Consider the following 14,625-nt stretch of genomic DNA (forward strand, 5'->3'; position numbering starts at 1 on the left):
GCAGAGAGAGGAGAGACATGGTCAGTTACAGCAGTGAGCACAGACACTGAACCAGCAGAGAGAGAGAGGACATGGTCAGTTACAGCAGTGAGCACAGACACTGAACCAGCAGAGAGAGAGAGGGACATGGTCAGTTACAGCAGTGAGCACAGACACTGAACCAGAGAGAGAGAGAGACATGGTCAGTTACAGCAGTGAGCACAGACACTGAACCAGCAGAGAGAGAGAGGACATGGTCAGTTACAGCAGTGAGCACAGACACTGAACCAGCAGAGAGAGAGAGGGACATGGTCAGTTACAGCAGTGAGCACAGACACTGAACCAGCAGAGAGAGAGGGACATGGTCAGTTACAGCAGTGAGCACAAGGACACTGAACCAGCAGAGAGAGAGAGGACATGGTCAGTTACAGCAGTGAGCACAGACACTGAACCAGCAGAGAGAGAGGGACATGGTCAGTTACAGCAGTGAGCACAGACACTGAACCAGCAGAGAGAGAGGACATGGTCAGTTACAGCAGTGAGCACAGACACTGAACCAGCAGAGAGAGAGGGACATGGTCAGTTACAGCAGTGAGCACAGACACTGAACCAGCAGAGAGAGAGGACATGGTCAGTTACAGCAGTGAGCACAGACACTGAACCAGCAGAGAGAGAGGGACATGGTCAGTTACAGCAGTGAGCACAGACACTGAACCAGCAGAGAGAGAGGGACATGGTCAGTTACAGCAGTGAGCACAGACACTGAACCAGCAGAGAGAGGGACATGGTCAGTTACAGCAGTGAGCACAGACACTGAACCAGCAGAGAGAGAGGACATGGTCAGTTACAGCAGTGAGCACAGACACTGAACCAGCAGAGAGAGAGAGACATGGTCAGTTACAGCAGTGAGCACAGACACTGAACCAGCAGAGAGAGAGGACATGGTCAGTTACAGCAGTGAGCACAGACACTGAACCAGCAGAGAGAGAGACATGGTCAGTTACAGCAGTGAGCACAGACACTGAACCAGCAGAGAGAGAGAGGACATGGTCAGTTACAGCAGTGAACACAGGACACTGAACCAGCAGAGAGAGAGGGACATGGTCAGTTACAGCAGTGAGCACAGACACTGAACCAGCAGAGAGAGAGGGACATGGTCAGTTACAGCAGTGAGCACAGACACTGAACCAGCAGAGAGAGAGAGGACATGGTCAGTTACAGCAGTGAGCACAGACACTGAACCAGCAGAGAGAGAGGGACATGGTCAGTTACAGCAGTGAGCACAGACACTGAACCAGCAGAGAGAGAGACATGGTCAGTTACAGCAGTGAGCACAGACACTGAACCAGCAGAGAGAGAGGGACATGGTCAGTTACAGCAGTGAGCACAGACACTGAACCAGAGAGAGAGGGACATGGTCAGTTACAGCAGTGAGCACAGACACTGAACCAGCAGAGAGAGAGAGACATGGTCAGTTACAGCAGTGAACACAGACACTGAACCAGCAGAGAGAGGGACATGGTCAGTTACAGCAGTGAGCACAGACACTGAACCAGCAGAGAGGGAGAGACACTGTTAAAGCCGTGAGCACAGACACTGAACCAGCAGAGAGGGAGAGACACTGTTAAAGCCGTGAGCACAGACACTGAACCAGCAGAGAGAGAGACACTGTTAAAGCCGTGAGCGTGAAACGATAGCTTAGTGGATGTCAGTGGTGGGCAGTCAGAATTGAAGAGTTCTTGTTCAAGGACAGATAGGTTTCCAATGTGGTGTTCAAATGAATATCCTCCTACACGGCAGAGGCAACCCAAACACTTACCTCTCAATGTCACTCTTCTCAACCAGACACTGGAGAACTGCATCCAAACGATTACGAGCTGTCGAAGCCTCAAGTTCTGAAGGAGAGAGAAACTACATCAGTGACTATAATCTCTGTTACAGAGGGACGGTAGACAGGACTACACTGTCGGAGGAGTCAGCGCTGAGGGATCGCCGCACTGTCGGAGGGTCAGCGCTGAGGGATCGCCGCACTGTCGGAGGAGTCAGCGCTGAGGGAGTGGGCACTGTCGGAGGGTCAGCGCTGAGGGAGTGCCGCACTGTCGGAGGGTCAGCGCTGAGGGAGTGCCGCACTGTCGGAGGGTCAGCGCTGAGGGAGTGCCGCACTGTCGGAGGGTCAGCGCTGAGGGAGTGCCGCACTGTCGGAGGGTCAGCGCTGAGGGAGTGCCGCACTGTCGGAGGGTCAGCGCTGAGGGAGTGCCGCACTGTCGGAGGGTCAGCGCTGAGGGAGTGCCGCACTGTCGGAGGGTCAGCGCTGAGGGAGTGCCGCACTGTCGGAGGGTCAGCGCTGAGGGAGTGCCGCACTGTCGGAGGGTCAGCGCTGAGGGAGTGCCGCACTGTCGGAGGGTCAGCGCTGAGGGAGTGCCGCACTGTCGGAGGGTCCAGCGCTGAGGGAGTGCCGCACTGTCGGAGGGTCAGCGCTGAGGGAGTGCCGCACTGTCGGAGGGTCAGCGCTGAGGGAGTGCCGCACTGTCGGAGGGTCAGCGCTGAGGGAGTGCCGCACTGTCGGAGGGTCAGCGCTGAGGGAGTGCCGCACTGTCGGAGGGTCAGCGCTGAGGGAGTGCCGCACTGTCGGAGGGTCAGCGCTGAGGGAGTGCCGCACTGTCGGAGGGTCAGCGCTGAGGGAGTGCCGCACTGTCGGAGGGTCAGCGCTGAGGGAGTGCCGCACTGTCGGAGGGTCAGCGCTGAGGGAGTGCCGCACTGTCGGAGGGTCAGCGCTGAGGGAGTGGGCACTGTCGGAGGGTCAGCGCTGAGGGAGTGCCGCACTGTCGGAGGGTCAGCGCTGAGGGAGTGGGCACTGTCGGAGGGTCAGCGCTGAGGGAGTGCCGCACTGTCGGAGGGTCAGCGCTGAGGGAGTGCCGCACTGTCGGAGGGTCAGCGCTGAGGGAGTGCCGCACTGTCGGAGGGTCAGCGCTGAGGGAGTGCCGCACTGTCGGAGGGTCAGCGCTGAGGGGAGTGCCGCACTGTCGGAGGGTCAGCGCTGAGGGAGTGCCGCACTGTCGGAGGGTCAGCGCTGAGGGAGTGCCGCACTGTCGGAGGGTCAGCGCTGAGGGAGTGCCGCACTGTCGGAGGGTCAGCGCTGAGGGAGTGCCGCACTGTCGGAGGGTCAGCGCTGAGGGAGTGCCGCACTGTCGGAGGGTCAGCGCTGAGGGAGTGCCGCACTGTCGGAGGGTCAGCGCTGAGGGAGTGCCGCACTGTCGGAGGGTCAGCGCTGAGGGAGTGCCGCACTGTCGGAGGGTCAGCGCTGAGGGAGTGCCGCACTGTCGGAGGGTCAGCGCTGAGGGAGTGCCGCACTGTCGGAGGGTCAGCGCTGAGGGAGTGCCGCACTGTCGGAGGGTCAGCGCTGAGGGAGTGCCGCACTGTCGGAGGGTCAGCGCTGAGGGAGTGCCGCACTGTCGGAGGGTCAGCGCTGAGGGAGTGCCGCACTGTCGGAGGGTCAGCGCTGAGGGAGTGCCGCACTGTCGGAGGGTCAGCGCTGAGGGAGTGCCGCACTGTCGGAGGGTCAGCGCTGAGGGAGTGCCGCACTGTCGGAGGGTCAGCGCTGAGGGAGTGCCGCACTGTCGGAGGGTCAGCGCTGAGGGAGTGCCGCACTGTCGAGAGGGTCAGCGCTGAGGGGAGTGCCGCACTGTCGGAGGGTCAGCGCTGAGGGAGTGCCGCACTGTCGGAGGGTCAGCGCTGAGGGAGTGCCGCACTGTCGGAGGGTCAGCGCTGAGGGAGTGCCGCACTGTCGGAGGGTCAGCGCTGAGGGAGTGCCGCACTGTCGGAGGGTCAGCGCTGAGGGAGTGCCGCACTGTCGGAGGGTCAGCGCTGAGGGAGTGCCGCACTGTCGGAGGGTCAGCGCTGAGGGAGTGCCGCACTGTCGGAGGGTCAGCGCTGAGGGAGTGCCGCACTGTCGGAGGGTCAGCGCTGAGGGAGTGCCGCACTGTCGGAGGGTCAGCGCTGAGGGAGTGCCGCACTGTCGGAGGGTCAGCGCTGAGGGAGTGCGCACTGTCGGAGGGTCAGCGCTGAGGGAGTGCCGCACTGGGGTCGGAGGGTCAGCGCTGAGGGAGTGCCGCACTGTCGGAGGGTCAGCGCTGAGGGAGTGCCGCACTGTCGGAGGGTCAGCGCTGAGGGAGTGCCGCACTGTCGGAGGGTCAGCGCTGAGGGAGTGCCGCACTGTCGGAGGGTCAGCGCTGAGGGGAGTGCCGCACTGTCGGAGGGTCAGCGCTGAGGGAGTGCCGCACTGTCGGAGGGTCAGCGCTGAGGGAGTGCCGCACTGTCGGAGGGGTCAGCGCTGAGGGAGTGCCGCACTGTCGGAGGGTCAGCGCTGAGGGAGTGCCGCACTGTCGGAGGGTCAGCGCTGAGGGAGTGCCGCACTGTCGGAGGGTCAGCGCTGAGGGAGTGCCGCACTGTCGGAGGGTCAGCGCTGAGGGAGTGCCGCACTGTCGGAGGGTCAGCGCTGAGGGAGTGCCGCACTGTCGGAGGGTCAGCGCTGAGGGAGTGCCGCACTGTCGGAGGGTCAGCGCTGAGGGAGTGCCGCACTGTCGGAGGGTCAGCGCTGAGGGAGTGCCGCACTGTCGGAGGGTCAGCGCTGAGGGAGTGCCGCACTGTCGGAGGGTCAGCGCTGAGGGAGTGCCGCACTGTCGGAGGGTCAGCGCTGAGGGAGTGCCGCACTGTCGGAGGGTCAGCGCTGAGGGAGTGCCGCACTGTCGGAGGGTCAGCGCTGAGGGAGTGCCGCACTGTCGGAGGGTCAGCGCTGAGGGAGTGCCGCACTGTCGGAGGGTCAGCGCTGAGGGAGTGCCGCACTGTCGGAGGGTCAGCGCTGAGGGAGTGCCGCACTGTCCGGAGGGTCAGCGCTGAGGGAGTGCCGCACTGTCGGAGGGTCAGCGCTGAGGGAGTGCCGCACTGTCGGAGGGTCAGCGCTGAGGGGGAGTGCCGCACTGTCGGAGGGTCAGCGCTGAGGGAGTGCCGCACTGTCGGAGGGTCAGCGCTGAGGGAGTGCCGCACTGTCGGAGGGTCAGCGCTGAGGGAGTGCCGCACTGTCGGAGGGTCAGCGCTGAGGGAGTGCCGCACTGTCGGAGGGTCAGCGCTGAGGGAGTGCCGCACTGTCGGAGGGTCAGCGCTGAGGGAGTGCCGCACTGTCCGGAGGGTCAGCGCTGAGGGAGTGGCCGCACTGTCGGAGGGTCACGCGTGAGGGAGTGCCGCACTGTCGGAGGGTCAGCGCTGAGGGAGTGCCGCACTGTCGGAGGGTCAGCGCTGAGGGAGTGCCGCACTGTCGAGGGGTCAGCGCTGAGGGAGTGCCGCACTGTCGGAGGGTCAGCGCTGAGGGAGTGCCGCACTGTCGGAGGGTCAGCGCTGAGGGAGTGCCGCACTGTCGGAGGGTCAGCGCTGAGGGAGTGCCGCACTGTCGGAGGGTCAGCGCTGAGGGAGTGCCGCACTGTCGGAGGGTCAGCGCTGAGGGAGTGCCGCACTGTCGGAGGGTCAGCGCTGAGGGGAGTGCCGCACTGTCGGAGGGTCAGCGCTGAGGGAGTGTTCCATTGCAACACTTGAGAAGGTGATGTGTTTCATTATCTTCAGTGGTTGTCCTCACTGAGAGAAAGAGAATTTCATTTTGTCTGTCTGTCTTCCCTCACTAATCCTTTCCCAGACTGTGCTGCTGTATAGTCACTCCTTCAGTCCTTGCTATTGATCCTAACGGCTGACGAATTGCAGGGCTCTCGGTTCTGTGTCCCTTCCCTTGCCTGTTCCCTGTTCTGTCAGGCTCAATACAGACTGAACCATCACCATGACAGTGCTCACCACCACCCCCTGCTGTTTGGAGCAAATCCTGCAGCAGTGGAAAAGTCAGCACCGACACCATCACCGCAGAACAGGAGGAGGAGGCCATTCAGCCCCTCCTCCTCCAGGCTGTTACACAGGAACAGGAGGCCATTCAGCCCCTCCTCCTCCTCCAGCCTGTTACACAGGAACAGGAGGCCATTCAGCCACTCCTCCTCCAGCCAGTTACACAGGAACAGGAGGCCATTCAGCCCCCTCCCTTCTCCAGCCTGTTACACAGGAACAGGAGGCCGTTCAGCCCCCACACCAGCCTGTTACACAGGAACAGGAGGCCATTCAGCCCCTCCTCCTCCAGCCTGTTACACAGGAACAGGAGGCCATTCAGCCCCTCCTCCTCCAGCCTGTTACACAGGAACAGGAGGCCATTCAGCCACTCCTCCTCCAGCCTGTTACACAGGAACAGGAGGCCATTCAGCCCCTCTCCTCCAGCCTGTTACAGAGGGACTGGAGGCCATTCAGCCCTCTCCTCAGTGCTGTTACAGAAAAACTGGAGAAGATCACTCAACATCCTCCCATGTAATTGCCCTGATTCCGAATTCCTCAAATTCCCCTCATCCAGTGAAAAACAAGCTCAGTTTGAAATTTCTAAATGGCCTTGGTGGCGATAAAGAGAGTGTGTGCCCTAACTTCCCCTCACTGTCCAGTGTGGAAGGGTTTCCTCACACTTCCTGCTAACCCATGGTGCCTCTTTGGGCCCAGCCTGGATTCAGAGACAGCGCCTCGTCAGGGCTCTATGTAATTCCTCCAGGAGAACAGGTTCTCTCTGTCAACTCATTTGTTTAAACCTTATCTTCAATACTGGAGGAGGATCAAGGAATGTGAAATAGAGAACATGTTCAGGGTGAAGGGATTGCGATGGGATAGGAAAGGGACAGGAAATAGGGAAGAGGAGGAGAGCTGACACTGAGGAGGGAAGTTCAGTTCAAGGCCTACCTGCTTTTTCGGTTTTCACCGTCACTGAAATCATGTTACTGCTGTGAGGCCTCATTCACACACTGGGGACGCTAACACACTTACAATAGGAGCCACGGAGAGAGGCAGGACTCAAACAGGCCTGTGAAAGAGAGAGGTAATCCCCAGAGTCAGTGTCACTCAGTGACAGTGTGAGGGAGCTGGATTAACATCAGTAACAGATACAGTCCAGTAACACAGGGCCCTGGGGGGGAGAGGGGTTACTGAGGGACAGTGTGAGGGAGGGGGATTAACATCAGTAGGGATACAGTCAGTAACACAGGGCCCTGGGGGGGGAGAGGGGTTACTGAGGGACAGTGTGAGGGAGGGGGATTAACATCAGTAGGGATACAGTCAGTAACACAGGGCCCTGGGGGGGAGAGGGGTTACTGAGGGACAGTGTGAGGGAGGGGGATTAACATCAGTAGGGATACAGTCAGTAACACAGGGCCCTGGGGGGGGGGGAGAGGGGTTACTGAGGGACAGTGTGAGGGAGGGGGATTAACATCAGTAGGGATACAGTCAGTAACACAGGGCCCTGGGGGGGGGGGGGGGGGAGAGGGGTTACTGAGGGACAGTGTGAGGGAGGGGGATTAACATCAGTAGGGATACAGTCAGTAACACAGGGCCTGGGGGGGGGGGGGGGAGAGGGGTTACTGAGGGACAGTGTGAGGGAGCTGGATTAACATCAGTCGGGATACAGTCAGTAACACAGGGCCTTGGGGGAGAGGGGGTTACTGAGGGACAGTGTGAGGGAGCTGGATTAACATCAGTAGGGATACAGTCAGTAAACACAGGGCCCTGGGGAGAGGGGTTACTGAGGGACAGTGTGAGGGAGCTGGATTAACATCAGTAGGGATACAGTCAGTAACACAGGGCACTGGGGGGGGGGAAGAGGGGTTACTGAGGGACAGTGTGAGGGAGCTGGATTAACATCAGTAGGGATACAGTCAGTAACACAGGGCACTGGGGGGGGAGAGGGGTTACTGAGGGACAGTGTGAGGGAGGGGGATTAACATCAGTAGGGATACAGTCAGTAACACAGGGCACTGGGGGGGGGGAGAGGGGTTACTGAGGGACAGTGTGAGGGAGCTGGATTAATATCAGTAGGGATACAGTCAGTAACACAGGGCACTGGGGGGGGGGGGAGAGGGGTTACTGAGGGACAGTGTGAGGGAGCTGGATTAACATCAGTAGGGATACAGTCAGTAACACAGGGCACTGGGGGGGGGGGGAAGAGGGGTTACTGAGGGACATAGTGAGGGAGCTGGATTAACATCAGTAGGGATACAGTCAGTAACACAGGGCCCTGGGGGGGAGATGGGGTTACTGAGTGACAGTGTGAGGGAGCTGGATTAACATCAGTAGAGATACAGTCCAGTAACACAGGGCCCTGGCGGTGGAGAGGGGTTACTGAGGGACAGTGTGAGGGAGGGGGATTAACATCAGTAGGGATACAGTCAGTAACACAGGGCCCTGGGGGGGAAGAGGGGTTACTGAGGGACAGTGTGAGGGCGCTGGATTAACATCAGTAGGGATACAATCAGTAACACAGGGTCCTGGGGGGGGGGGGGGGGGGGGGAGAGGGGTTACTGAGGGACAGTGTGAGGGAGGGGGATTAACATCAGTAGAGATACAGTCAGTAACACAGGGCCCTGGCGGGGGAGAGGGGTTACTGAGGGACAGTGTGGGGGAAGGGAATTAACATCAGTAGGGATACAGTCAGTAACACAGGGCTCTGGGGGGGGAGAGGGGTTACTGAGGGACAGTGTGGGGGAGGGGGATTAACATCAGTAGGGATACAGTCAGTAACACAGGGCCCTGGCGGGGGAGAGGGGTTACTGAGGGACAGTGTGGGGGAAGGGAATTAACATCAGTAGGGATACAGTCAGTAACACAGGCTCTGGGGGGGGAGAGGGGTTACTGAGGGACAGTGTGGGGGAGGGGGATTAACATCAGTAGGGATACAGTCAGTAACACAGGGCACTGGGGGGGGGGAGAGGGGTTACTGAGTGACAGTGTAAGGGCGCTGGATTAACATCAGTAGGGATACAGTCAGTAACACAGGGCCCTGGGGGGAGAGGGGTTACTGAGTGGACAGTGTAAGGGCGCTGGATTAACATCAGTAGGGATACAGTCAGTAACACAGGGCACTGGGGGGAGAGGGGTTACTGAGGGACAGTGTGAGGGAGGGGGATTAACATCAGTAGGGATACAGTCAGTAACACAGGGCCCTGGGGGGGGGGGGGAGAGGGGTTACTGAGGGACAGTGTGAGGGAGCTGGATTAACATCAGTAGGGATACAGTCAGTAACACAGGGCACTGGGGGGAGAGGGGATACTGAGTGACAGTGTAAGGGCGCTGGATTAACATCAGTAGGGATACAGTCAGTAACACAGGGCACTGGGGGGGGAGAGAGGGGTTACTGAGTGACAGTATGAGGGAGCTGGATTAACATCAGTAGGGATACAGTCAGTAACACAGGGCCCTGGGGGGACAGGCGTTACTGAGGGACAGTGTGGGGGAGCTGGATTAACATCAGTAGGGATACAGTCAGTAACACAGGGCCCTGGGGGGAGAGGGGTTACTGAGGGACAGTGTGAGGGAGGGGGATTAACATCAGTAGGGATACAGTCAGTAACACAGGGCCCTGGGGGGGGGGGGAAAGAGGGGTTACTGAGGGACAGTGTGAGGGAGCTGGATTAACATCAGTAGGGATACAGTCAGTAACACAGGGCCCTGGGGGGGGGGGGGGAAAGAGGGGTTACTGAGGGGACAGTGTGAGGGAGCTGGATTAACGTCAGTAGAGATACAGTCAGTAACACAGGGCCCTGGGCGGGGGGGGAAAGAGGGGTTACTGAGGGACAGTGTGAGGAGGGGGATTAACATCAGTAGAGATACAGTCAGTAACACAGGGCCCTGGCGGGGGAGAGGGGTTACTGAGGACAGTGTGGGGGAAGGGAATTAACATCAGTAGGGATACAGTCAGTAACACAGGGCTCTGGGGGGGGAGAGGGGTTACTGAGTGACAGTGTAAGGGCGCTGGATTAACATCAGTAGGGATACAGTCAGTAACACAGGGTCCTGGGGGGAGAGGGGTGACTGAGGGACAGTGTGAGGGAGCTGGATTAACATCAGTAGGGATACAGTCAGTAACACAGGGCCCTGGGGGGAGAGGGGTTACTGAGGGACAGTGTGAGGGAGCTGGATTAACATCAGTAGGGATACAGTCAGTAACACAGGGCCCTGGGGGGGAGAGGGGTTACTGAGTGACAGTGTGAGGGAGCTGGATTAACATCAGTAGGGATACAGTCAGTAACACAGGGCACTGGGGGGAGAGCGGTGACTGAGGGGACAGTGTGAGGGAGGGGGATTAACATCAGTAGGGATACAGTCAGTAACACAGGGCCCGGGGGGGGAGCGGGGTTACTGAGGGACAGTGTGAGGGAGCTGGATTAACATCAGCAGGGATACAGTCAGTAACATGGGGGTGTGGGGTGGGGGGTGTGGCGTTGGGGGTGGGGGGTTGAGGGTGGGGTTGGGGGGTGTGGCGTTGGGGATGGAGGTGGGGGGTGGGGGTTGGGGGGTGTGGCGGTGGGGATGGAGGTGGGGGGTGGAGTTGGGGGGTGTGGGGATGGAGGTGGGCGGTGGGGTTGGGGGGTGTGGCGGTGGGGATGGGGTTGGGGGTGGGGGGGTTGGGGGGTGTGGCGGTGGGGCTGGGGTTGGAGGTGGGGGGTGTGGGGGTGTGACGTTGGGGGTGTCACGTTGGGGGTGTGGGGGTGGGGGTGTGGGGTGGGGGGTGTGGGGTGGGGGGTGTGGGGTGGGGGGTGTGGGGTGGGGGGTGTGGGGTGGGGGGTGTGGGGTGGGGGGGTGTGGGGTGGGGGGGTGGGGGGTGGGGGGTGGGGGGGGGTGGGGGGGGTGGGGGGGGTGGGGGGGGGTGGGGGGTGGGGGGGGGTGGGGGTGGGGGGGTGGGGGTGGGGGGTTGGGGGGTGTGGCGGTGGGGATGGGGTTGGGGGTGGGGGGGTTGGGGGGTGTGGCGGTGGGGCTGGGGTTGGAGGTGGGGGGTGTGGGGGTGTGACGTTGGGGGTGTGGTGTGGGGTGTGGGGTGGGGGGGTGTGGGGGTGTGGGGTGGGGGGTGTGGGGGTGGGGGGGGTGTGGGGGTGGGGGGGTGTGGGGGTGGGGGTGTGGGGGGGGGTGGGGGGGTGGGGGTGTGGGTGGGGGGGGGGGGGTGGGGGGGTGGGGGTTGGGGGGTGGGGGGGGTGGGAGTTGGGGGGTGTGGGGGTGGGAGTTGGGGGGTGTGGGGGGTGTGGGTGGGTGGGTGGGTGGGGGTTGGGGGGTGTGGGTGGGTGGGTGGGGGTTGGGGGGTGTGGGGTGGGTGGGTGGGGGTTGGGGGGTGTGGCTGTGGGGGTGGGGGGGTGGGGGTGGGGGTTGTCACGTTGGGGGTGGGGGTTGGGGGGTGTGGCTGTGAGGGTTGGGGGGTGTGGCGGTGGGGTTGGAGGTGGGGGGTGTGGGGTCTGACGTTGGGGGTGTGGGGTGGGGGGTTGGGGGGAGTGGCTGTGGGGGGTTGGGGGGGGTGTGGGTGGGGGTTGGGGCTGTGGGGGTTGGGGGGGTGTGGCGGTGGGGGTGGGAGGTGGGGGTTGGGGGGGGGGGGGTGTGGGGTGTGGGGGGGTGGGGGGTGTGACGGTGGGGGTTGGGGGGGTGGGGGTTGCGGGTTGGGGGGTGGGGGTTGGGGCTGTGGGGGGGGTGGGGGGGGGGTGGGGGTGGGGGGTGTGGCTGTGGGGGTTGGGGTTGGAGGTGGGAGGTGGGGGGTGGGGGGTTGGAGGGAGTGGCTGTGGGGGTGGGGGGTGTCACGTTGGGGGTGGGGGTTGGGGGGTGTGGTTGGGGGGGTGACGTTGGGGGGTGGGGGGTGTGGGGGGTGACGTTGGGGGTTGGGGGGGTGTGGCTGTGGGGGGTGTGGGGTTTACTGGGTGACTGGTCACCCATCACACTGTCCCTCCCTCCCCCCATTATCTTGATATTAATGAGGTCTCTCCCATTCCCCTCCCCCACTCTCACCTGATGCTCCTTCACCAACCGCCTCACCCATGACGTCACCCGCCGTCCTCCTCCCCCATTCGCTGAAGACGCCAAAAGCACGGCAGGCTGTCATTGGCCAACACGCCGGACTTTCGCAATCCGCCCGGCCATTGGCCCGCCAGCAGCGGCAACATCCCACCCACCGCGCCTGATTGGTTCACCGACCGCCTGTCAGGCACGCACCGCCGCCCCTTGCGTCAGAGTCCTGACATTTGGGTGACGCAGACGGCTCCGGTTTGCGGCCGTTAAAAAGGGGCGGGAAAATGACGGGGTGGCCATGATTATATTAACAAAAGTTAATATTAATTTTATTACCGTTTGTCTCTCCCTCACTCAATAATTGCACCATTATCGGATGACATTCATTTTATGCCAACCCCCATTACAAACCTGAGGCACCAGCACCAACGGTCACAGAGCCGTGGTCACATGTCTGTCCAGAGTCACGCGGTGGAGACCGCACCCTATTGGTTAGCTGCAGCAAATACTCTCCTCCTATTGGCTACAGGAATATCAGTCAAACAGGTTTGGCCCGCATGCGCTTCCTGAAGCGGTCGACTCAGAGTAACAGCGACGTGCTATTGGCTAAGGCACTGTCAATCAGGTGACGGTTAACACCTCCCGCGTGTCGTGCCCGCCCCCGCATCACCGGGCTATTGGGCAACCTACTGTCAATCAGTGCTGTTTACGGAGGACGTGACGCCTATTGGTTGAGACATTGTCCATCAGGAGTAATGACCATCGGATGAGCCTTCGATTTGCGGAAAACCTGTCAGTCAGGTATACGTCACACGATGAGGTAAGCCCGCCTCTTTGCTGACCGTTGGAGGAGGCGCGAATATGGAGGATTGGAAATGCAGGTGAATGAGGGATGATCAATAATCGATAAACACACCGTGGGCCCAATGGTCAGATAGACAGACGGGATGGTAATCAGAGACGTCTCATTTAATGTAACAATCATTACTGATATAGTGATAACACCTTGTAATGTTCACATAATGGGGGTGAATCAGAGATGATCAATAATACCCTCACACAGTATAACGCCGTGTGTAATCAGAGAGACAGAGTGAGGGTGAATCAGAGATGATCAATAATACCCTCACACAGTATAACGCCGTGTGTAATCAGGGAGACAGAGTGAGGGTGAATCAGAGATGATCAATAATACCCTCACACAGTATAACGCCGTGTGTAATCAGGGAGACAGAGTGAGGGTGAATCAGAGATGATCAATAATACCCTCACACAGTATAACGCCGTGTGTAATCAGGGAGACAGAGTGAGGGTGAATCAGAGATGATCAATAATACCCTCACACAGTATAACGCCGTGTGTAATCAGGGAGACAGAGTGAGGGTGAATCAGAGATGATCAATAATACCCTCACACAGTATAACGCCGTGTGTAATCAGGGAGACAGAGTGAGGGTGAATCAGAGATGATCAATAATACCCTCACACAGTATAACGCCGTGTGTAATCAGAGAGACAGAGTGAGGGTGAATCAGAGATTATCAATGATACCCTCACACAGTATAACGCCGTGTGTAATCAGGGAGACAGAGTGAGGGTGAATCAGAGATGATCAATAATACCCTCACACAGTATAACGCTGTGTGTAATCAGGGAGACAGAGTGAGGGTGAATCAGAGATTATTAATAATACTCCCACACAGTATAACGCTGTGTGTAATCAGGGAGACAGAGTGAGGTTGAATCAGAGATTATCAATAATACCCTCCCTCAGTTTCAGGAGCAGTGTGAGGGGGGGGGGGGATGTCTCTGTCTCAGTTTCAGGAGCAGTGTGAGGGAGGGTGTCTCCCTCAGTTTCAGGAGCAGTGTGAGGCGGGGGGGGGGGGTGTCTCCCTCAGTTTCAGGAGCAGTGTGAGTGGGGGGTGTCTCTCCCTCAGTTTCAGGAGCAGTGTGAGGGAAGGGGGGTTGTCTCCCTCAGTTTCAGGAACTCTGTGAGGGCGGGGTGTCTCTCCCTCAGTTTCAGGAACTCTGTGAGGGCGGGGTGTCTCTCCCTCAGTTTCAGGAGCAGTGTGAGGGGGGGGGTGTCTGTGTCTCAGTTTCAGGAGCAGTGTGAGGGGGGGTGTCTCTCCCTCAGTTTCAGGAGCAGTGTGACGGGGGGGGTGTATCCCCCCGGTTTCAGGAGCAGTGTGAGTGGGAGTGGGGTGTCTCTCCCTCAGTTTCAGGAGCAGTGTAAGGTTGGGGGGTGTCTCTGTCTCAGTTTCAGGAGCAGTGTAAGCGGGGTGGGGTGTCTCTCCCTCAGTTTCAGGAACAGTGTGAGGGGGGGGGTGTCTCTCCCTCAGTTTCAGGAACAGTGTGAGGGGGGGGGTGTCTCTCCCTCAGTTTCAGGAGCAGTGTGAGGGGGGGGGGTGTCACTCCCTCTGTTTCAGGAGCAGTGTGAGGGGGGTGGGGGTTGTCCCTCCCTCAGTTTCAGGAGCAGTGTGAGGTGGGGGGGGGGTGTCTCAGTTTCAGGAGCAGTGTGAGGGGGGGGTGTCTCTCCCTCAGTTTCAGGAACAGTGTGAGGGGGCGGGTGTCACTCCCTCAGTTTCAGGAGCAGTGTGAGGGGGGGGGTGTCTCTCCCTCAGTTTCAGGAGCAGTGTGAGGGGGGGGGGATGTCTCTCCCTCAGTTTCAGGAACAGTGTGAGGGGGGTCTGTCTCTCCCTCAGTTTCAGGAACAGTGTGGGGGGGGGGTGTCTCTCCCTCAGTTTCAGGAGCAGTGTGAGGGGGGGGG

At 60.0% G+C, this 14,625-nt stretch overlaps 2 protein-coding genes across 9 annotated transcripts in view; one reads left to right on the forward strand and one right to left on the reverse strand.

The window, feature by feature from the left end:
• The window catches only part of lin37 (lin-37 DREAM MuvB core complex component), a 24,200-nt gene extending 11,851 nt beyond the window's left edge, over positions 1-12,349 (reverse strand). Inside the window, exons 1-3 of one of the 3 annotated variants that reach the window (XM_072553508.1) lie at positions 12,271-12,349; positions 6,787-6,907; positions 1,799-1,874 (exon numbers count right to left, since the gene is read on the reverse strand). In XM_072553508.1, the coding sequence (XP_072409609.1) occupies positions 1,799-1,874; positions 6,787-6,841 (131 nt within the window). In that variant the 5' untranslated portion in view covers positions 6,842-6,907; positions 12,271-12,349. Of the gene's footprint in view, positions 1-1,798; positions 1,875-6,786; positions 6,908-11,859; positions 11,940-12,195 lie in introns of those variants that run through there. The other 2 variants (XM_072553511.1, XM_072553510.1) reach the window with 2 other exon arrangements.
• Positions 12,350-12,499: 150 nt separating this feature from the next.
• proser3 (proline and serine rich 3) overlaps positions 12,500-14,625 on the forward strand; it is a 36,613-nt gene continuing 34,487 nt past the window's right edge. For 2 of the 6 annotated variants that reach the window (XM_072553504.1, XM_072553502.1), the window contains exon 1: positions 12,679-12,740. In XM_072553504.1, the coding sequence (XP_072409605.1) occupies positions 12,721-12,740 (20 nt within the window). In that variant the 5' untranslated portion in view covers positions 12,679-12,720. Of the gene's footprint in view, positions 12,834-14,625 lie in introns of all 6 variants that reach the window. The other 4 variants (XM_072553505.1, XM_072553507.1, XM_072553503.1 and 1 more) reach the window with 3 other exon arrangements.

This window comes from Chiloscyllium punctatum, chromosome 34, assembly GCF_047496795.1.
Source record: "Chiloscyllium punctatum isolate Juve2018m chromosome 34, sChiPun1.3, whole genome shotgun sequence".
NCBI lineage: Eukaryota > Metazoa > Chordata > Chondrichthyes > Orectolobiformes > Hemiscylliidae > Chiloscyllium > Chiloscyllium punctatum.